This window comes from the organism of the source record quoted next, unplaced genomic scaffold (assembly GCF_019419815.1).
Source record: "Pyrus x bretschneideri cultivar Hongxiangsu unplaced genomic scaffold, Pyrus_bretschneideri_v1 Contig1, whole genome shotgun sequence".
Classification (NCBI taxonomy): Eukaryota; Viridiplantae; Streptophyta; class Magnoliopsida; order Rosales; family Rosaceae; genus Pyrus; species Pyrus x bretschneideri.
Window position 1 is genome coordinate 4,283,152 of NW_025999390.1, and position 22,361 is coordinate 4,305,512.

Consider the following 22,361-nt stretch of genomic DNA (forward strand, 5'->3'; position numbering starts at 1 on the left):
CCCTACCCCTTTAGAAGCCTGAACTGAACCTGAAAGTGCCTGTTTCTTTTTTGGATTGTCCGTTTCTGTCCTTTCCAGTTCTCTAATTTTAGGTCCTTTTCAGGATATGCAATGTACCAGTGAGAGATCAGTTGTTATATGTCGTCTGATACTTGTTATAGTAGCCACGATTTTACCCGCATTGCAATTTTTTGCTACTCCCATGTGTCTTCAACTTCAACGGCATCTTATTATCCTTAAACTTTCACGGATGTATTGTTATTGTTTTATTCATGTCAATAAAATAAAGGACTAAGCTAAATTTTACAACCTTAACTTTGAACCACTAATAAATTTCTTTGGCATAATGTCATACATCAACCTACGAATTTGTTGAGTAAAAGTCCTTCTTCATGTATATAAAGTTAGGGTGGTGTTATCCACACATTTTTGTTAATTTTTGTCATTTAATTTCAAAAAAAATTATTAAACATGAAATAAAGTGTGTGGATAACAGCAATCCTAAAATTATTATATTAGTAGATTTTACGAGAAATTCACATAAAGATGATAGGGTGTGTTATCAAAACACTTATTTTTACTTAGATTTCACATACTCTCTTCATTTTCGACTATTAGATCCAATAAATTTAAGAAAAACAAAAGACATAAATTAATAAGTCGATATTACACCCCCAAAATAATAAGCTGGTTGTATTAGTTGTATCCTGAATGCTGTTGGCATTTGTCCGTAAAAAAAATAAAAAAATAAAAAAAATCTCCCTTGCTTTGAGAAGCAAATTTGAAAATTGCCTTTTGACCGTTGAAATCCGTACGGATCATCCGATCATGGATGGATCAATCAAGAAAAGAACAAGCACTTTTGAATGACAAGGAAACTTAACCCACTGTTTTGAGTCTTTGACAGATTCAACTGCAAGAATTATAACTTTGAACTTGATTATTACAGTCAAACCATATATATTGATTCTATCAATCAAAGCAAAGGAAATAATCAAGCAGTAGTATTGTGCTTTGGACTTTATGGTCCAATTTTTACATGGAAGATAGAATGATTGGGCGTGGTTTGCAAATAGCCTCCAAGGGCTTGACCCTTGGCATCGTAAGCCCCAAGCCCTCACTCATGTCCACCTCCTCTTCACCAATCCTCTCCCACTCAAACGATTGAACCAAGCTTCCCAGCGCCAACCCAATCAACCGGTTCGCGAGGCCAGCCCCAGGACACCCTCGCCTTCCAGCCCCAAATGGAATCAGCTTATACCCTTCGGACCCCTCACCGCTCCACCCTTCAAACCTTTCCGGCTTAAACTTTTCGGGGTCCTCCCATATCTCAGGGTTCCTGTGGATAGCCCACGCATTGATCACCAGCATTGTGTGACGTGGCACGTCGAATCCCCCTACCACGCAGTCCTCTGAGTTTTCATGAGGCACTAGAATTGGAAACGAAGGGTACAAACGATGCGTTTCGTTGATCACATTTTGTAAGTAGCTCAGGTTTGGCAAGTCTTGCTCTTTCAACACACGATGATCTGGTCCAATCTTGGTGTCTATCTCGGCTCTTAATTTCTCCATTGCATCCGGATGGTTTAGCAAGAGTGCCATTGCCCATTGTAGGGCTGTTGATGTTGTGTCTGTCCCAGCTACCAGCAACACCTACGATTAGTATTTGATTAGTAGACATTTATAATTCAAAGGGAGAGATTCTGTTATATCATCGACGATACACACCTCTGACGTGACTTGGCCACCTATATCGTGATCATGTTTACTCAATGTACAAACGCGTGGTTCCGTGACCATATGACGAAAGATGCATACAAACAGATGTATACACACGGTGACACATAATCACTCAAATATTTAATCAATGCATCTAGCTATATCAAGTTCATGTGGACAGGACTGGGCATTTTATCCATGATTTTTATTATGAAAAGTTCATATTTAATATCGACTACGAATTTGATATGAAATTAGGAAGAACCGTGGTGTGTTTAGCCTAAATTTTCACTTAACTAGAACACTGCCGTGTACAAAAAAAGTTGCAGGATTATGTAATTTACCAAAATGATTCCCTTGACGATTTCGTCGGTGTATAATTGGGGCTCTGTTTGTTGTAGCGCCAAAAAGTTGTCGATCATCAATTTCTTCACCTCTTGGCCGTTCGATTCAAAACCCGCCGCCAAAATCCCACGGCGCTCCTCAATCAAACTCTGCAAGAAGCCGTCCATCTTTTTCATTAGCCTCACCATCTTCTTCTCCAACCCTGTCGCATCCGTCCACTGCAAAACCGGAAAAAAATCTCCCAAATTCGTCGCCGCCGATAAGTGCACCGCCTCCCTCATCACCTCCCGGAAATTCTTTGCCTCCTCGTCCGCTGCCACGTCTTCGCCGAAGTACCGCTTCCCCACCACCGTCATCGTCATCACGTTGAACGCAAGCTCCGTGAATTTGGACTTGAGCTCGATCTTTGACTTTTTCATGATCTGGGTCAGTAACAGACGGACTTCCCCTTGCCGGACGCTGGAAAACGCGGCGAGGCGGGAGGAGGAGAAAATCTCGAGAGTCATGATGCGGCGGAGGTTACGCCAATGGTCGCTGTAGGGAGCCGCCGCGACGGTTGTGAAGTTGTAGTGGAAGTGTTTTCCGGCGAGCAGGCTTGGGCGGTTGGCAAAGGCAACGTCGTGCTTGGTGTAGCATTCTTCGGCGGCAGAAGGGGAGGAGACCAAGAGGACTGCGCGGGAACCCCATTGGAGGAGGATGATTTTACCCAAGTTTGAAGAAAGGGATTGGAGGGTTCGGTGGACTGGATGTTTGAGGAGGTGGAGGTGGCCGATGATTGGAATAGATGGCGGGGAAGGGGGTAGATTCGTAAATTTGGGTTTTGGTTTCATTGTGGTGAGAAGGAAGGTGAGGAAGATGGCGATGAGAGCTGAAGTAGTATACCAGAAGAAGGGCGACTGTTCTTCCATCTTTTGATTGATTGATTTTTTTGGTGAAATGTTGAGTTTTGATTAATTTTCAGTGTTTTTGGTCTTTTTCTTTAGTTTTAATTTGAGTTCTGCTGCATAGTTTTTAAAGATTTTGGCAGTTGGTAAGCGGCAATCGATAAAAAGCAGAGAAAAATAATGTAAAGAAATCAAAATTATTTGAGTGCGAGATAAGGGATAAAGTTGAGGAGCCAGAGAAAAGACAAAAGGCAGACACTTGTTCTTGGACACAGCCGCTGTGGAACTTTTTTTATTTAAATTTCAACATTGTTTAGAAGCAAAAGCATTACTTATGAACAAAAGTACTTTTTAAAGAAGCAATCCCAACAAGCCCGTACTTTCTAGAGATGTAATCCCGAGCAAGCCCACATTTTCCTTGGGCAAGTGTTTGTTAATGGATACATTGTATAGCCATCATCCTTGAACTTAAAGTTCCAGACTTCGGGTTGCATTTTTGTCTCTCAGTTTTTTTTTTTTGTTTCCTGGTTGTCTCTCAACTTAAATAATATATAAATTATGCACTCCTCAAACTGGAAATGAAGCAAAGGAGAATCAAGAAACGAAAATAAACAAATGCGCATGACATTCTTCGGCGATGGAAAGCGAAATGACCAGGACTCTACTGGAAACCTACCGGAGAAATAGAAGTTTGCCGTGTTCGGAAGAAAGAGATTGGAGGGTGCGGTTGATTGGTTTCCGGAGAAGATGGAGGTGGCCAATTATGGGAAGAGACGGCGGGCATGTGTGAATTTAGCTATGTATGGTGAAGATGATGGTGATGAGAGTTAACTGTACCATATTAGGTTTTTCAGATTGATGCTAGAATGTAAATTTTACGATCTGATGGTGGTGGTGAGTTTATGAGTAGTATATTTTTTGAAAAAAAAAACAAAATTAATGATCATGGTATCTTGCATTGTGCTTCATGTCCATATACACAGACTCCAACATAAGGGAATGACTGGAAGGAGACAGACTTTGAAACTCATTATGAGCCGTGTTTATCTTTTGTTCATTTGGGTTCTTGGACTCTTGCACCTCTTTCTCCTGATGATAAGAATGTAATAGATAGTAAATGTGCATATAAGATTAAACGAAATTCTGATGGATCTGTAGCAAAGTATAAGGCTCGATTGGTAGCTCGTGGGTCTAGTTAATAAAAAGGTTTGGATTATAATGAGACTTCTAGCCCTGTTTTGAGACATACAATATTTAGTCCAAATATGACAAGGATCTAATTCATAAGGTACAAGAAATAGTCTTCTGTGTCTAGAAGTTGTACAAAAGCATAGTACAAGGCTATGGCACATACAACAGCTGATGTTGCTTCAGTCTTGAATTGGAGCAATTTTTCGGTGTACCCGGCACACCAAATTTTTTTGGTGTACCCTCACTCATAATGGTGAGGGTACACCAAAAAAATTTGGTGCACCCTCACTTTTTGTACACCAAAAAAATTTTAATGAGTAAGGGTACACCAAAAAAATTTGGTGTATCCGGTACACCTAAAAATTTTCCCTTGAATTGGGATACCCAGTTAATATTGAGGGGAGGGTATTAGAGCAGTTCCACCCCTACAGACTTTGCGCTAGCACCCAGCGCATTTATCCACTCAAGTAAACAGTAATAGACCACAGTCAACAGTAATAGGCCAAAGCATCTCCATCCCTAAAAAAAATAGCCTAGTCCATTTTATTAAAATATTATTATTTTTTATTATAAAATAATAATTTAATTTTTCTTCTTCACTCTGGACTCCCTGCTTCTTCTTCTCTCTGGAACCCTACCCACACTGCGAAACGATGCAACCCACAGCTGAAACACCTCTCCATTTCGATTGAAGCTCCAAAGTTGAGTTACGAAGGTAAGTTTGTGGGAGTTAAGCTCGCTGGTTTTCTCGTCGCCGCCGCCGCTCTCTAAGTCTCGCTCGCCTCCTTCTCTGCCCTCCAACCGGCTCGAAAGCTTCCAGTAAGAGCAGGCAAGGATCAACAGAGCAAAAGCAATCAGACCCAACATCCCCGCCAGGCCTCCGAATAGGTAGGGCACCGGAGAGTGCCACGGCGTAAGGAAATTAGGAAGGTTTTGAGTCGATGAAAAAAAGGTAAGGAAATTTAAGCTGATGAAAATGGAGGTGGTGGGTTATGGTATTTATAGCGGGGGAAAAGTGTTTTCACCCAGGGAGTCGAATTCAGGTCGAGGGAGGTGTGACGCGTCATGTAGGTCGGGCAAGGGCTCAGCACATTCTGAGCCGGCCTAGAGACCAGCTTGGGCTGGGTGCCAGCCTATCTGCTCGGCTGGAGTGGATTGGCTGGGTGCCAGGCCAATAATTTGGCTGGGTGCCGGCCTAAAGGTTCCCCAGTGGAACTGCTCTTAGGTACATAAGGGCATTTGCCACGTCAGCGTATTGTTGTAACTAGTGGCTAGAAGATTGCCTACTTTTTAAAGCTAGGATATGAGAGTATATTACAAAATCAGTGTTCTAAAAATCGGTTTAGGGGGTGCTTAGGCGTTAGGCGGTGGAGCGCCGTCAGGATTTATGCCAAAGCGTTCATTAAATCGGGTGGGAGTTAGTCGGCCGCCTAGGCGCTATCTAGGTGGTCTCGTAAGAACCTCGACGGTTTTCCATCTCACTGCGATCTGACAAGAAGAGAGAAAGAGCATTGGAAATTTTGGCGATACATACAAACCCCATTGATCATTCAAAGAATCCACCTCAGATTTCTTCTGTTGCTTGACCAGCAGGCCATGTTGATGTTGTTTGATCGTTCGAGATTTTGGGATGAAAGTTGAGGGTTAGCGAGGAAGAGGTCTGATGATAGGAAATGCCTGTTGAGAGAAGAGAGCACGCATCTGCTCTTTGTTGAAAAAAGAGTGAAGGCGATGGAAACGAGGGGTTGAATGAGAAATAAAAAATGAGGCTATCTGGATGATTTGATGGAAACGAGGCATTCTTATAATAAAGGAGGGAAGACTTGTGATAAAGAAAGGGTGGGGGTGGGGTGGGTTAGGCTGGGCTGGGCTTTTATATGCTTATCATCTTTTTCATTTTTGATTTAGGATTAAGAAAACAGCCCATCTTATTAAGTAGACTTAGTTTTTGTTGTAATAAATTTAATTAAATAAAAAAAAATTTATAAATCCGCCCGGCTGCCTAGGCACCCGCCTAAACCCCTAGCTGTCTAGGTGCTAGGCGCCAGTCCGCCACCCGACTAGCGCCTAACGTTTTTTAGAACCTTGTACAAAACAGAGATACTCTTACAGAGACAAGCATTGAAGTTTTCTTCCTCTTGCACATAGAGGCCTAATTATGTTGGCTAGAGACGAATATGTTCTCACTATGCATCAAATGATTTATTTATTTATTATTATTTTTTTATAGCTGGAACACCGCCACATAGTACCATATGACATCGTTTATTTGCTTTTTTAAGAGATACCCTATAAGGGACTAGAAGGGAGCATGAAATGTAACCATCTTCGAATTCAGTTCTATAGTAGAACTTTAATAGTTTTTACATGGAAGATAGCATGATTGGGCGCGGTTTGCACATAGCCTCCAAGGGCTTGACCCTCGGCATGCTCATATACACCCAAACCTTCACTCATGTCCACGTCTTCTACACCAATCCTCCCCCACTCAAAAGACTGAACCAAGCTTCCCAGTGTCAATCCAATCAGCCGGTTGGTAATGACATCGCCTGGACATCCTCGCCTTCCACCTCCAAACGGGATTAGCTTATATATCTCTGCTCCTTCTGCACTCCAACCTTGAAACCTCTCTGGCTTAAACTTATCAGGATCCTCCCAAATCTGCGGGTCCCTATGAATGGCCCATGCATTAATCACCACCATCGTATGACGTAGAACATCGAATTCCCCTACCACACAATCCTCAGAAACTTCATGAGGCACTAGAAGTGGAACAGCTGGGTACAAGCGGTGTGTCTCATTGATCACATTTTCCATGTACTTGAGCTTCGGTAAGTCTTGCTCTTCCAACAGACGCTCGCATCCGACGTTGGTGTCTGTCTCAGTTCTCACTTTCTCCATTGCCTCTGGATGGTTTAGCAACAATGACATTGCCCAGTCCAGGGTGGTTGATGTTGTGTCTGTTCCAGCTACTAGCACAACCTTTACAATAGCATAGAATAAGGTCACTCACAATAAAGTTATGATACTACAATGAAACAACTGTATTAACCACGTTTAATATTTATCATCGTCACATCTATGAGATGATAAACCTCACAATTCACTATGAAAATGGCCAAACCCATACACTAATTAGTCAATAAACCTAATATTCTGAAATGTGAATAAACAAAATAAACTCATCTACTAATTAGTCAATAAACCTAACAGTCAATAAACCTAACAATTCACTATACTAATATATATATATATATATATATATATATATATATTATCTAGTCCTTATCAATATTTGCTTATTATTAGGCACCTCTATCTCATTTGTATTTTTCCGAGTTTCTGATGAATTTTATAGTGATACAAGGGGTCGGTGAGGTGTTTTGACTTTTGATCACCGTTGCGACGGTTCATGATAGTTATTTATTGGAATAAATGATCCTCTAAATTTCAGAAAGAAAATGTAATGATCAGTTGAGTGTTTATGAATTACCAAAATGATTCCTTTGATTATATGGTCTGAGTAGGCATATGGCTCTTTTTCTTGGAGCTTCAACAAGTTATCAATCATTAACTTCTTAATCCCTTTTCCATTATTCGATCCATGATTCGATGACAAAATCACACGACGCTCGTGAACCAAGCCCTGCAAGAACTTGTCTATCTTCGCCATCATCCCTACCATCTTCTTCTCAACTCCCAACATATCCATCCACTGAAAAAATGGCAAAAAGTCTCCAATATTTGTTGATCCGGATAAGTTCACTGCGTCCCTAAAAACCTGCCGGAAATTCTTAGCCTCCTCGTCATCTCTAACATCTAGGGGTGGGTATGGTGCGGTTCGATGCGATTCCACCCCTAAATTGTTCGAGTGAGAGGTTTGGGGCACCCAGTTTTTAAAAGTTTGAAGAAGCAAACTGCAGGTTTAAATTTAATTACACAACAATTAAATAGAATCTGCTAACAAATATACCCATTCTTTCTGTATAATCATATCATGTAAAAGTGAAAGATTAAGGAGAAAACCCAGCTGAGCTCCAATGCTAATTGCTAAACCTATTATCCAAAGCTACAAGCTAGATGCCTCAAACCTCTCACTCGAACAATTTAACTGAAATGAAACTCCAGAAAGAGATAAGAGGCCATACTCAGAAGATCTATAATTAAACCATTTTATACCTTACAGAAACTATTAGGAAGAATCCGATGAAGACAGTCTTCCAATGCTTTTACAGTGAAGCTTTGAGGTCAATTCATGCCATAGATTTGGTATTGATGAACTAAGGAGATCTTCTTTTCTCCTCACAATGAAGATAGATTCTTGATTTTTGTCGTCAGTTGTGCCACTGCAGAGCAACCAAAAAAACAAATTGTTAATTAACCTCTAAATCGTGTTAGAAGGGGTAAACATGCTATGAACATACTAATTTCAGCATAGTTAAACACTTTATTTTTCTCGGGGCAATAGTGTTGCCAATTAGACTGTTGTTTTTCCTTTGGCTTTTACTAGTGCTCCATCTTATTTCTTGAAACTTTAGTTTGAGCTAGGGTGTTATTCATCACCCTCATGCTTTCATCAATGTGACTTACATTTCACATTTTCGTTACAGGCAGCAGAGGGGCATTTTGCTTATGCTTTTCAAGGAGGTGAACCTCAAATAGATAAGTGAGTCTAGGAATCTGGTGGATGATTATTATATATAGGACATTATATTTCTTTTGATGTTGCGGATTTAAAGAAACGTAAATTGTTTTTATTCCTAAAATTTTGAATTCTATTGCAACTGAAGCTTTTGCACAAACTGTACCACATAACTAACCGAACCAACTGAACCACATAGAAGAAGAGGAAAGTACAAAACTTTGAACCCGAGTATAGCAAAAAGTGGTCAACTGATTCCTAGCAATTTTGGCAGTACTCCAGCTCAACAAATGGCCCTAAATTAAGGGATTGAATTCAACATTTAGCAACATAAATTGAAAGATATTGAATTGAAATATATTGAATTCAAAGTTGTGTGAATTATAGCCCAATATCCACCCTATTTATAACAAAAAAAAAAAATTCAAATCCAACGGCTAGCTGACGTCACTTAGCCGTTAGATTTGAATTTAAGTTGTAGTTTTTAAATAACAAATTATGTTTGGCCCTATGACCCTTTAACCTTTGATTGGAGATAATTTTTTATGACAAAATTAAAACGAACCTTCTAATTAGCCTTCAATTGAAGATGATCTTATTCTTCAACAAACAAGCTGGATCAGCCTTCGATTGACCTTATTCTTCAACAAACAAGCTGGGTCATCGGCCTCCAAGGGCAGAATTAGAAGAAAACCTTTTTTTAGTTTGAGTGCCCCATCCCGTTGAAATATAATATTGGTATTTTCCTTATCTTTTCAGTCAATTCCAAGTCATACCACATACTCATTTAGTCCCAAGTCAAACCTGGCGGCCAATATTTTGCAAAGGTTCTTGCAGATCTTTAGAACTGCAGTGTGCAAACTCATAGTTCTGGACAATTCACATGTAAAACCACAATCAAATACCAAAGAATGGAAGAAACGTACTTCTGGTACAGTCTGGCACTACTCATCATCTTCCCTGTGATTCTCAAGCTCTCCATCACTAAAATCACACAAAATCACAATAAGAATCTTCCTCCATCCCCACCATCACTCCCCATCATTGGCCACCTCCATCTTCTTAAACAGCCAGTCCACCGAACTCTCCAATCCCTTTCTTCAAAATTCGGCAAAACCATACTCCTCCGCTGGGGCTCACGCAAAGTCCTCCTAGTGTCTTCGCCTTTGATAGCCGAAGAATGCTTGACGAAGCACGACATCATCTTCGCTAACCGCCCGCGCTTGCTCGCGGGAAAACACTTCAACTACGACTTCACAACGGTCTCTGTAGCTCCCTATGGAGACCTCTGGCGCAACCTTCGCCGTATTATGACCCTCGAGATGTTCTCCTCCTCCCGCCTCGTCATGTTTTCGAGTGTTCGACAGGGAGAAGTTCGGCTTTTACTGAATCAGATAATGAAGAGTGGAAGCGTACCGATCGACCTCAAGTCCAAGTTTACCGAGCTTTCGTTTAATGCGATGACGATGATGATTTTGGGAAAGAGGTACTTTCAATAATTCAATTGTTCTAACACAGATGCTGTTTCTAATTTAACCACCAGTGCTAATCTAGCATGAGTAAGATTTTATCCAAGGGAATGAAACCAAGTTAGTATACATTCAAAACTGTTTTGTCAATTTCTTAATTTTGGATATTCAACAGGTATTATGGTGAAAATGTTTTGGATGTTGAAGAGGCGAAGAATATACAGAAGGTCATGAGGGACGGAGTGGACTTGTCCGGGGCAACAAATCTTGGAGATTTTTTACCCTTTTTACAGTGGATGGACATAACGGGGATTGAGAAGAAGATGGTGAGAATAATGGCAAAGTTGGATAGCTTTTTGCAGGGTTTGGTGGAAGAGCGTCGTGCATTTTTGTCATCAGATTTTGCATCTAATGGCGAAGAGGTTGGCAAGTTGACGATTGATAATCTGTTGAAGCTCCAAGAAACGGATTCCCAGGTTTACACCGACGAAATAATCAAGGGAATTATTTTGGTGCGTAATTTTTAATTAAATTTGCTGCTGTTTTACTTTTCTGTCCGTTTCAACCATTAGCATTTTGGGATTCCTTCCCCATAATTAGTTGCCGGTTTCATTGACTTACTTATTAATCAAATGAAAAATTTGTCAATGTCATGCGTCGCAGCTGTCGCACATTATATTACACTTTTTTTTTTTTTTTTTTTTGTTGATGTAACGAGGTAATATTAGAAAGATCATATTTGTAGATAACATTTTACAAATAATAATTAATGGTTGAATTATTACTTAAGAATTTTATTACACTTTTTTTTTGTTAGTGTAACGAGGGTTATATTAGAGATGCTAAATTTGTAGATAAAATTTTACAAACAACATTTGATGATTGAATTATTATTTAAGTATTGATTAATGTGTTTATTTCTTATTAGTGTCATATAATGTAGTTTGTAAATTTAATCTATCTAACACTAGCCGTTGATGACTACATTATACATATATTTGATGTCGGCAGTTAGATGCATGTATAAAATAATTGGATAAGGATTTTGTTAAGGAAATCTTAACGAAATACTCCTGGTACGTAATGTTTACTTTTAACGTTAAGGATATTTTTACTCTAAAAGTCACTCCTGATACTATTCACTTACAACACCTTTTTGTTATTTTGATTAAAATTTAAAGTTTTCAAACCATTTTCATTAATTTTCATTTTTGTTAATTGTCTTACGTCATCATGTAATTCGGTGTATATTTTTCAATCAGTCTTTTACTCTTTATGTAAAGAGTAAAATAAATACAATCGTCAGCCCAAAATACTGCAGATATAAATGACAAAGAGACATGAATTGTAATGTGTGGTGTACAATAATCACATAATGTTTATCTTTGGAGTTGATTCAAAACTTATTTCTCCATATGGTTAATGTATAAAGTGTGGATAAGACCATGATGATATGACCAGAAATCAATTGTATATATAATCTTCTTTCTATTTCTCACATGTCACCATGATATGACCAGAAATGCAAACATTATTGTAGGTGTTGCTAGTAGCAGGGACAGACACTTCATCATCATCTCTTGACTGGGCAATGGCGTTGTTGCTCAACCATCCAGAGGAGATGGAGAAAGTGAGAGCTGAGATAGACACAAACGTTGGACAAGAGCGTCCGTTGGGAGAGCAAGACCTGCCAAAGCTCAAGTACTTACAAAATGTGATCCATGAGACGCATCGCTTGTACCCACCTGTCCCGCTTCTAGTGCCTCACGAAGCTTCCGAGGACTGTGTGGTGGGGGGATATGATGTGCCACGTCACACAATGCTGGTGATCAACGCTTGGGCCATTCATAGGGACCCTGAGATTTGGGAGGACCCTACAAAGTTTAAGCCGGAGAGGTTTGAAGGATGGAGTGGCGAGGGCGCTCAAGGGTACAAGTTAATTCCTTTTGGGAATGGAAGGCGTGGATGTCCTGGGGCTGGCTTAGGAAACAGGTTGGTTGGATTGGCGCTGGGGAGTTTGATTCAGTCTTTTGAGTGGGGGAGGGTTGGTGAAGGGAAGGTGGACATGAGTGAAGGTTTGGGCCTTGTCATGCAAAGGGTCGAGCCATTGGAGGCTATTTGTAAACCACGCCCAATCATGCTGTCTTCTATGTGAAATGATATAGGCCTACGCTCTAGGCGTTGGTCACTATTACGATCAATTTTTAAGTGTTTAATAATTAAAAAAGGACATTCAGACTTGATGAGGCACTCACCTAGCCCGCTTAAGAATTCTCATAGATCCATTGTTAAATATATATTAGTAACTTTGAAGTTTTGAAATTGTATTAAGTTATACTTTTTGTTTGTTTGAACATTTAATCCTTTGTTAAACATCGATGACATTTCATATGTGAGACCCACTTGTAGGCATGTAAGCCACATTTGCACTATTTGGACCAAAATGTGCAATTGGTTCTCGGTTTGGAATGTAAAGGATCGATTTAGAATAGTTGAAGCTTTACGATGAATTCTTTTTGTCCATATGATGCAAATGTAACTTACACAGTAGCTTATAATACGAGAAAATCATTCCAAACTTGAAAAAATGTGGAATGTAATTAGCCCAAACTGTTAAAATCTAAATGTGAAGACTTGAACGGCCCACTTCATTCAATGGGCCTAACCCAAACCCAAGACCCTAAACAGCTAACCTAACCAAGGAAACCCAGCAACCAATCTAATTAGCCTTTTTCAAAAAAAAAAAAAAAAGAAATAATAAAGAAGGAAAAAGGTGAACCGTCAAACATTTCACTATCAGCGCTCACTTCTAAGGTAATCCATCTTGTTAAGCTTTAATCTCACCTATATATATAGATTGTTTTCTCGCAATTGAAATTCACCAACAAATTGTTTACTCTCTCATTTTCTCTTTATATTTTTTTGAATTTTAGCGTTAATTTTACCTCCACAAATCCTCATCGAAATGTCGGATTCCGAGGGCACCGCCGTTGCATCACCGCAAGACCAAACCTCCGCCATGGAGCCCGAATCCGAACAGCAGAAGCACCACGACGCACCAGCTCACAAAGAGAAGCCCAGCGTCCACACCTCCTTCAGCATATGGCCGCCGACCCAGCGCACCCGCGACGCCGTCGTCAACCGCCTCATCGAGACCCTCACCACGCCCTCCCCTCTCTCCAAGCGCTACGGCACCATGACTGCCGACGAGGCTTCCGACACCGCCCGCCTCATCGAGGAGGACGCCTTCGCCGCCGCCGGTGGCTCCGCCGCTACCGAGGAGGACGGGATTCAGATCCTGCAGGTTTACTCCAAGGAGATCAGCAAGCGCATGCTCGACAGCGTCAAGTCCAGGAACGCGGCTGCTTCCCCTGCTCAAAACGGCGCCGCGGAGCCCGAGACTGCGAGCTCTGCGGTGGACCCCACCGCTGCCGCCGCCAGTGAGGATGCTATGGCCGAAGAGTAATGATCTATCCATGTGTGTTAGGTCACTCTAAGCTTCGTATTAGGGCTTTCATATCGAGATCTATTCGTATTTATCATGGATTTCTTGTGATGCCTGTATACTTAATGACGTCCTAAATATTTAAACTTTGGTAATTTCGCATTGCGCTTCAATGTTCCGTGGATTATATTATCTGGATTTCTGTTGTGAGTATTGATCTACTGAGTCTTGATCTGCTTTGTTCGGAGATGTTTATGCTCAAGATTTTATAAGCGGGTGCATTTGGAATTGGAAATAAATATTTCCTATTGCATAATCAAATTTGTGTGGTTATAGTTCAGTATGTTTACTTATGCATAATGTTGCTTCTTGGAGCATGCATTTGGTCCTTTGCATGATCAGAGGCGTTTTTGAGTGTTTGACAGCCCCTTTTTGGTAAACCATGTTAAACTTTTGTTGCATTGTACTCTTTTGAGAGTTTAGATTGTCGGTACAATGTGATTGCAATTGTATGAGAGTTAATCAGAACCATTCTTCGTTGAATTAAACCTTATTTCGGAAGTAGTTCTTCCTATTTTCTATGTTTCATTTATGGAAACAAAGTTCACATTTCTCACAATTATAAGAAACCTTTTCCTTGGTTGTGAGCAAACGAACAAGATTTCTTTTTCGGAAAGGTTCGATATTCTTGTCAAATTAAGCTTTCGGTGAAAGTGATGTTGGCTAATGTTGCTCAGAGCTTTCTTATCAAGTTCTAGTTGTTGTCCAAGCATGTTCAACTCAAAAGTAGTCTACTTTCTATCTGCGTATGCAAACTAATTTTTTCATCTCATCTTTCGTGCGACTGCTTTTGTTGCACCAGTAGTAGATAATCTGGAAAACAAAGGTGACTGACATTTTGGGTAAATGTAATTTGCTTGATATTTTACAGTTTGCAGAAGTTCGAACTCCCTTGAAGTCAACTAGGATTTGATTAAGAGTATTATCGGTGTGAAATGGTTGAGTATAGTTTAGAATGGTATCCTGAGTTCCCGGCACTCACACCTTGGAAGATTTTTCTTTATGTTAGGTTGATTGATGTCTTGTAACTCTAACTGTGTTACTGCTACTGTGCCGAGGATGTTTTTCTTGCAGATGCCTGTTTTTAGTGGATGTCTCGTTTGACAATAAGCGATTTTTGCCATCCTCTCACTGCAAGTTTCTACTAAGTGCATCTAATCTTTGGACTAGCTCCCAGTTTGTCTAGTGGATTGATATTTGTATTTGTTTTTCAGTTAGCTGAAACCTTGTTTGTCTTGCTGATCGCACACCATTGCTTGCTTGTCTGCATTTTGTTTTCTGGACGTGCAGCGGTTGAGCATGCCGTGGTAGACGGTTTATGCGATGCCGCATCAAGCTTTGAAGATGTATGATGAAAATACCATACAAATGGAATTTTTTTCTACTCATCAAATCAAGGTTTGAATCTGTCATGACATGTTCTGTATATTCTACCTCTCTATTCAGAAATTGGTTGTGCATTGTATTTTCGTCTTCCGTCCCGTAATAACGTTATGGAGGACTACGTCGTCAACGTTATGGAACGGCCCCGTGTTGTGTTTGGTAGTTGGCCTTCCCTAGTTCATCCTTCTCTGTTGGAATCTGATACATCAAGTAGAAAACTAATGACCTTTGAGAACTTATTTGATAGGGCCTTTTTATTTGCTATGAAACTTTGGCTTCTTGTTGTGACCCTTGGAATATATTCAAAAGCTGCTGGTGATTTGAGGTCTTCTTATTTTGCCTTCATTATGTGCTTTAGGGCTCTACATTGTTGGTATATAATCATGCTTTGAGAATCAGTTTTAAAGAATTTCTTAACAAGTAGATGTGAGTTAAATCAATTAGTCACGTCAATATATCTAACCGGATCGACTACTTAGCACCTAATTTTAAATCTCTTCCCATTCTGTGTACTAGAGTTGATTACAATAGAGAGTTGCTAGACTCATCCAATTGTCTTATTTTTCCACCCACGTTATATTTACACCCACTATAAAAAGTTAAAAAATTAAAATGTTATTTTCCCACCCACTATTATTCCTAAAATAACTCTTAATATATACATATATATATATATATATATATATAATTAGAGATAAAATGTCACAGAGCTATGCTTCAATTATATGATGTTGACAAATCAAGATGACCTACATAAAATTATCTTTTAGGGTAAATTACAAAAAAACTACCTCAACTATGGGTCGAACGACACTTTCGTAACTCATCTTTTTAAAATGACAATGTCCTACCTCATCTTACGATGTCAGACCTCTATCAGTTTTTCTGTTAATTTTTGGTTAAATGCTGACATGGCTAATTCAATTGGATTAAAAAATAATTAAATATATTTTTAATAATTAAATATTATAAAATTAAAAAATTAAGAATAAAAATAACAAAAAAGTTTAAAATGGCCTAGGGGTGCAGGCCTCCCCTTTCCTCACCCGCACCAACCTTCTTCTTCTCTTCAACAGCCACCAAACCCTTCCCCGACCTATCCCCATCCTCCACCTCTTCCTTTCCCCTACCTCTTCCTCTTCTCGTTCCTTTCGAACCTAAACCCTAACCCTAATTCCCCATTTTCAAACAGAAAACCCTAACCTTCCTCACCCGTCCCCCCAACCTTCCTCCACCACCCTCTCTTTCCTCTCTCTCTCTCTCTCTCTCTCTCTCTCTCTCTCTCTATGGGCTACCCACAGCTTTTCCCCCATCCCCATCCCTACAACCTGCAATTCTCTCCGACTCCCTCCTCTTTTATCTTCAACAAGATCGGTGACGTCTTAACCAATCTAGAGTCACCCACCATTCGGTCGACGGGGGTCGGAAGACGACGTCGGGAAAATCAGTGTCCATGGAGATGAAAGGGTAGGCGTCGATGACGTTTCAGATGAGCTCGAATTTGGATTCTAGATTGTGGGCCCAGACTTCACGGATCACAATGGGCTTTTGGATCGAACTCGTCGAATCTTGGTCGCCGTACATGTCGGAGAAAAATAATTGGAGAGAAAATGGTTTTTATTTTTATAATTTTATTTTGTTGGTGGGAGTGAAGAAGGTTTGAGAAAGCTGAGAGTGTTGAGGTGGGTTTTATAAAGGGGGAGAGAGAGAGAGAGGGTGGTGGAGGAAGGTTGAGGGGGGAATGGGTGGGAAGGGTTTCTGGGTTTTGGGGATGTGGGTGTCTTGAGAGAGAGAAGAGAGAAAGGTGAGAGAGGAGAAATGATAGAGAGGGAGAGGGTGGATCCCACAAATTTATATAAAAAATAATTATATTTTTAATTTTATAATATTTAATTATTTTTTAATCCAGTTGGATTAGCCACATCAGCACTTAACAGAAAAATTAACAGAAAAACTGATAAAGGTTTGACATTGTCACAAATTTGTAAGATGAGGTATGACATTGTCATTTTAAAAAGATGAGGTATGAAAGTGTCGTTCGACCCATAGTTGAGGTAGTTTTTTGTATTTTACCCTATCTTTTACCTCTTCGACGGAAACATAATCATCTACTTCTTTCATATAAACATCATCTTCTAAGTTCATTCTTTTTGCTTTCTTTGAATGAAAGGAGATGGAAGGATGAGTTAGGGTTTAAGGGAGACAAATCGTCTAAACATAGCGTGAAAGTTATCACGCCCAAACTTTTCTTTTTTATTTTTTATAAAAAAAAAAAGTAATGCAAAAAGGGGTAACTAAGGCCCTTATTAGTCATCTTGCAAATTGATAGATTTGTAATTAAAAAATTCATAAAAAAATGGATGGGAAGATAAGACATTGAGGTGGGAATAACCACTCTCTTAGACCATCTCCAATGGTGACCTAAAACCTAAAAATATTTAGCCCATAAAATTTAGGTTTTAACCCAGAAACAGCTTTTCTACTCCAACCATTCTGACTTAAAATTTTAGCCCCAGATTATCAAAGAATGAATTAAGGCTATTTTTTTTTTAAATTAACTTTTTAAAAAAAAAAAATTATGTAGACTATCATAAATTAATTTTATGAACATTTTAACCTAAAAATATTTAAATTCCGATAAATTTTGAAAAATCACTAAATCAATACATGAAAATCAAGATAAACCACATAAACTTAATACCAACGACATTTCATAAACCACATAAACTTAAAAAATAAAAAAGACAATTAATAAACCACATAAACTTAAAAAATAAAAATAAAAATTAATAAACTACATAAACTTAATACAATCGAAAACTCATAGACTACATAAACTTAATAATGATATTCACCATCTTGACTTGGTGATGGACTTGGGTGATAGTCTTGAGATGAATCATCATCTTGAAATATACTCCTTGTGGCATTCCTTCGTAAAATTTCCTTTTGCTTACCACGTAAGTATCTCTTCCTCTCTGGAGTGTATTTGTCGAGGTCCTCCATTATCAAATTTGTTTCGTACCTTTCTTGCTCCCTATCCCCTTGTTCCTTCATGGCCAAACGCATTTGGGCCGATTCTTCTTGTCGACGGCACTGGATTTCGTTCATTATTGCCATTTCGCTAGCAAATTGTGCATGTGTCGGATCTTGGGACTTCCCTTTTCTCTTTGCTTCCTTTTGCTTATCTCTACCCGGGGGCCTTGCAAAAGAAGAAGTTGGGGTCATTTGTTCGACACCTTCATTGTCGGCAAAATTCACACCTTCATTGACATCATTTGGGGGTGGGACTTCATTATGAAATAATCTTCCACATTGTTGGTTCGCATCGGTTCCCCACCTCGGACAATCCTTAAGGATGTTCCAAGCATGATGCAACTTAAAAGCTTGATTTTTTGGTGTAGTTCTTGTCTTGTAAATTGCCATTGCTTTGTCACCCTATGCAACAAATACATAAAAACAATTAGTTGCAAAATACTATTATGTACATGACAACTAAAATATCAACAAATAAACTCACAATTTCTGAGGCGCCCCTTCCACTAGGCATGTCAACCATGGCTCTCTCCAAGCTTCCTTTCCATAAAGTGCACGCTTTGTTGATAATCTTCCACCGATCATAAACACCACCAACTTCCCTTCGACCGGCGTTGGAGTTTTCATGGAACTTATCAACGATTTTACCCCATAAAACCTTTCTATTTTGATTGGTGCCGACGGCACCATCTTCGCTAATTGAAATCCATGCCAAACATAAAGCAATATCTTCGTCAAAGGTCCAGTTACGACCTCTAACATGCTCTTTTGCCATCTTGAAAATTCTAGAAATGAGAATAAATGGTATAAAGAAAAATTGGAAGAATTGTAGGAGAAAAGTGAGTTTTGTGTGGATGTTTGAACAAATACATAGGTATTTATAGAGTTTTTGGTTGAATTTTAAGTTAAATAATTTTTTAAAATTATTCTAGCCGTTGGATTTAAATTTGGACCGTTAGATCTTTTTTTTTACCGTTATATTTAATTATATTTGATCTAAGCCGTTGGATTCAATAAATACATAAATATAAAACTAAAAAAACAAAAATTGAACCTGGACCGTTGGATTAACCAACGGTCCATTAAATCCAGCCGTTGGATTGTTGCAAAAGTAGCCGTTGGGCTACACAGTGGGCTGACACCCGGGGGACAACCCCACGTGGGTGGGCCAGCTTGTGTCAGTCTCAGATGAATTGTAGGCTGTCTGGCGCGTGGGAGCTGGGCAGTGGGCTTCACAGCCCTTGTTTCAGTCTCAGTTGGTGGGACCATTTTGCTTTGTGGCCTAAAATTGGGCTGGTATTTGGCCTCAAAATAAGTTTTAGGTTTTAGGTTAATTTTAGGTCATTGGTTGGAGTAGATTTTGGGGGGAAAAAAAAGGGAAATTTTAGGTTTTAAGTCATTGTTGGAGATAGTCTTACAAGATTACTTTAGTAAAAGAATTCCTATCGAATTAGAGCTCAGTTATGCACATGAACAAGGACAATACATAATACATTGTAAACTCTACACCGTAACAAAATTCTTTAGTTTTAAAAAAATTCTATGGGCCGTAGATTTAATTTTTGTTCATGGTATCAGAGCTAGGTTATACAGATGAGTAACACAATATTGTGTAACAACATTCACATAACATAGTCCTGATACCACAATGGAATGAGAACTAGACCCACAACCAATAGTTGGAGAAATCATGTTTTTAAATTAAAATTGGAAATTGCTATTGTGCGATGTGGGACAACAAAACTTCTTGTCACCTGAGCGACAAAACACACCAACACAACACTCGGAGCTTCACCATTTTTACACTCTCTCTTGTTATGATGTAAAATACTTGTCTTCTGTTCTATGTTGCCCAATAATATCCTCAAAACTCAAGTTCAGATGTAGCTCAAATCCAAAGAAAGGCTGAAATCCAAGCTTGTTGGAGAGCAAATAAGATGTCACGTAACTCGGCCACCAAAATTTCACCACACCCGAACTAGCACAAAAATTAGACATCCTATGACTCGTTAGGATCCCATCAGTCACTCTTCATCTAAACGAGGGGAGAAAAGGGAGAAATTCTAATATAGAAAACTAATGAAAATAATTTTAAAACTTTGAATATTAACGATAAGGATAAAATAAATGGTTAAGTGAATAATACCTGGATTGACTTTTTAGTGTAAAAATATAATTTTTCGTTAAAGTGAACAGTACTGAAAATTTTTCGTTAAAATTCCCTTATAAGGAAAACCGGACCACCAGCTTCCTACGATCCAACGCTCATAAAAACACTCATTGCCCACCACTGTCTGATTTGAGGCCTACAACTATGGAATAACCTAATATTTCAAACCCCACTACCTTCTCACATCATCCTCACTCCGTATGCCGCATTGAATATCCACTCGAAGTGAGGGAGGAGAAAATTTTCATTATGGCCGGAAAATGAATAGTACACCATGTGTTTTTATATAAGTGGTGAGAAATTTTATTTTTTAAGTTATTAATTTTTTAATGTACATATCTCATCTATTTGTATAGTAACACATGATGTACCACCTCGTATTTCGATCACATAAAAAATCTCTCGAAAGAGAAAGAGTACTACAATATCAAAATTTGATTAAATTAAAAATAATCAAATACCTTTTAAGTTATTATATAACACATTTTTATTTTGTTCAATTGGCTAATTGATCACCTCTCTCATTCCCTGGTGAAGCCACAAGAGAATGATTTCAAACTATTTCAATTAATTTTCTTTTCTTATTCGGCCATCAACGGATTGATTACTTTTAGGTGGATTGGACTTGGAATTTTAAGGATAAGATGTTGCCAAGTAAAAGTAAGCACGCCACTGGCTACAGGTGGATAAATTTTTGTTTTGTTGCTAATTTAGTCGTCGAATTTAGCTTATTTTCTTTCTGGTGGAGTAATTTTTCTTTCATGATACGTGTTAATTAATGGTTTGGAAAATTAACAATAGATTTTTTTATATAAAAATGTAATGAATCATTGCAACGTTCAAATCTTGCATAAAACTCGCATCACTCAGTGATACTTTTGTCGTAGTAGACCCCAGATTAAGAGCTTTACTTATTCAATTAAAGATTAAAATTAAATTAAAATATTATTTTCACACAATATTTGATTCTTTCTTCATTGAAACTCTGAGTTTAGGCTTTATGCATGAGACAAACCGACTTTGGTGACTCCAAACAACTTTAAACGTTCAATATTTTTTTTTTTTTCTACTTCTATGCAGACCAATGCAAAGCAATATGTTCGTTTGGTTTATTTGTCAAAGTGTTAATGGATGTTGATCTTGTCGATGCTCCTCTAACGTAACTTCGAGTAGAACGGATAAATAGTGATATAGGTTCAGGATGTGGGAACATTGTACATCTTCTTTCAGCATGTAAGATATCTCGATTGACTCTAAATCTGAGAAAGCCCGAGAGTGCTGGCGCTCCTAAGAAACCGATGGTGGATACGGTTGAAGAGACTGATCAGGTTGAGGGTGATTCTCTCCCATTACCTCATAAAGTTGGTCAAGTGTTGCTGGCTCAAAAACAAATGATCACAGATGCTATGGAGGAGTCTCGGAAGCAGATTATTCTCTTGATCGTCATCAAGTCCATGTCTTGGCATGGGAGAATCCCTTGTCAACTCGGATGAACCACCGCTAGGTTTCAATGTACCTAACAACACCGTTTGTATTCAAGTTCCAGTTGAGAAACCTGAATTTGAATTTGAGCTCCCTTCAAAGCCAATTAATACTATTTCTGCCTCCTTTGCATCCACTCCAAGTACCTTCGTGGATGAAGAGGGTTTTACTTTGGTTTCAAAGCGTCCAAAGATTAAGAATCTGCTACATTGATTGTTAAGAAGAAGTCAACAAAGTTTGTAGGCTCCGTCAACCGGAAGCAGGTGGTAAGAAAGAAACATAAATGAAAATTATTCATTGTAATTCTCGGGATTGGGAAACGATTCCACTCGTCAGGTACTAACGAAACTGACGTGGTCTCATGTGAAAGATAGTAATTATGAATCTCAACTCAATGATCGAGTGAGCAATGAGCATTGATATTTATAGGATTACAAGTCATACATATGTAGAACTAATGAATCGTTGTGGGCCTAGGCATAAATTGACAAACTTGGTTAACGGCAAACGTAATATCAGGACGAGTGAAGAGAAG

The 22,361-nt window shown here is 38.9% G+C and overlaps 4 protein-coding genes across 4 annotated transcripts; 2 read left to right on the plus strand and 2 right to left on the minus strand.

The window, feature by feature from the left end:
• Positions 1-906: 906 nt before the first annotated feature.
• Positions 907-3,336, minus strand: LOC103950667 (cytochrome P450 81Q32-like). The gene is made up of 2 exons (XM_048580520.1): positions 2,064-3,336; positions 907-1,653 (listed from the first exon to the last, which is right to left on the minus strand). The coding sequence occupies exons 1-2, from the start codon at positions 2,970-2,972 to the stop codon at positions 1,036-1,038; spliced, it is 1,527 nt and encodes a 508-aa protein (XP_048436477.1). The 5' UTR covers positions 2,973-3,336; the 3' UTR covers positions 907-1,035.
• A 2,992-nt stretch (positions 3,337-6,328) lies between these two features.
• LOC103955173 (cytochrome P450 81Q32-like) lies at positions 6,329-7,138 on the minus strand. Its single transcript, XM_048580560.1, has one exon. It carries the CDS (start codon positions 7,068-7,070, stop codon positions 6,480-6,482), a length of 591 nt encoding a protein of 196 aa, XP_048436517.1. The 5' UTR covers positions 7,071-7,138; the 3' UTR covers positions 6,329-6,479.
• A 2,386-nt stretch (positions 7,139-9,524) lies between these two features.
• LOC103950657 (cytochrome P450 81Q32) lies at positions 9,525-12,646 on the plus strand. Its single transcript, XM_048580514.1, has 3 exons — positions 9,525-10,267; positions 10,426-10,762; positions 11,791-12,646. The coding sequence occupies exons 1-3, from the start codon at positions 9,693-9,695 to the stop codon at positions 12,403-12,405; spliced, it is 1,527 nt and encodes a 508-aa protein (XP_048436471.1). The 5' UTR covers positions 9,525-9,692; the 3' UTR covers positions 12,406-12,646.
• A 554-nt stretch (positions 12,647-13,200) lies between these two features.
• Positions 13,201-13,910, plus strand: LOC103950647 (MFP1 attachment factor 1-like). Its single transcript, XM_009361882.3, has one exon. The coding sequence runs from the start codon at positions 13,216-13,218 to the stop codon at positions 13,714-13,716; it is 501 nt and encodes a 166-aa protein (XP_009360157.2). The 5' UTR covers positions 13,201-13,215; the 3' UTR covers positions 13,717-13,910.
• Positions 13,911-22,361: the final 8,451 nt, after the last annotated feature.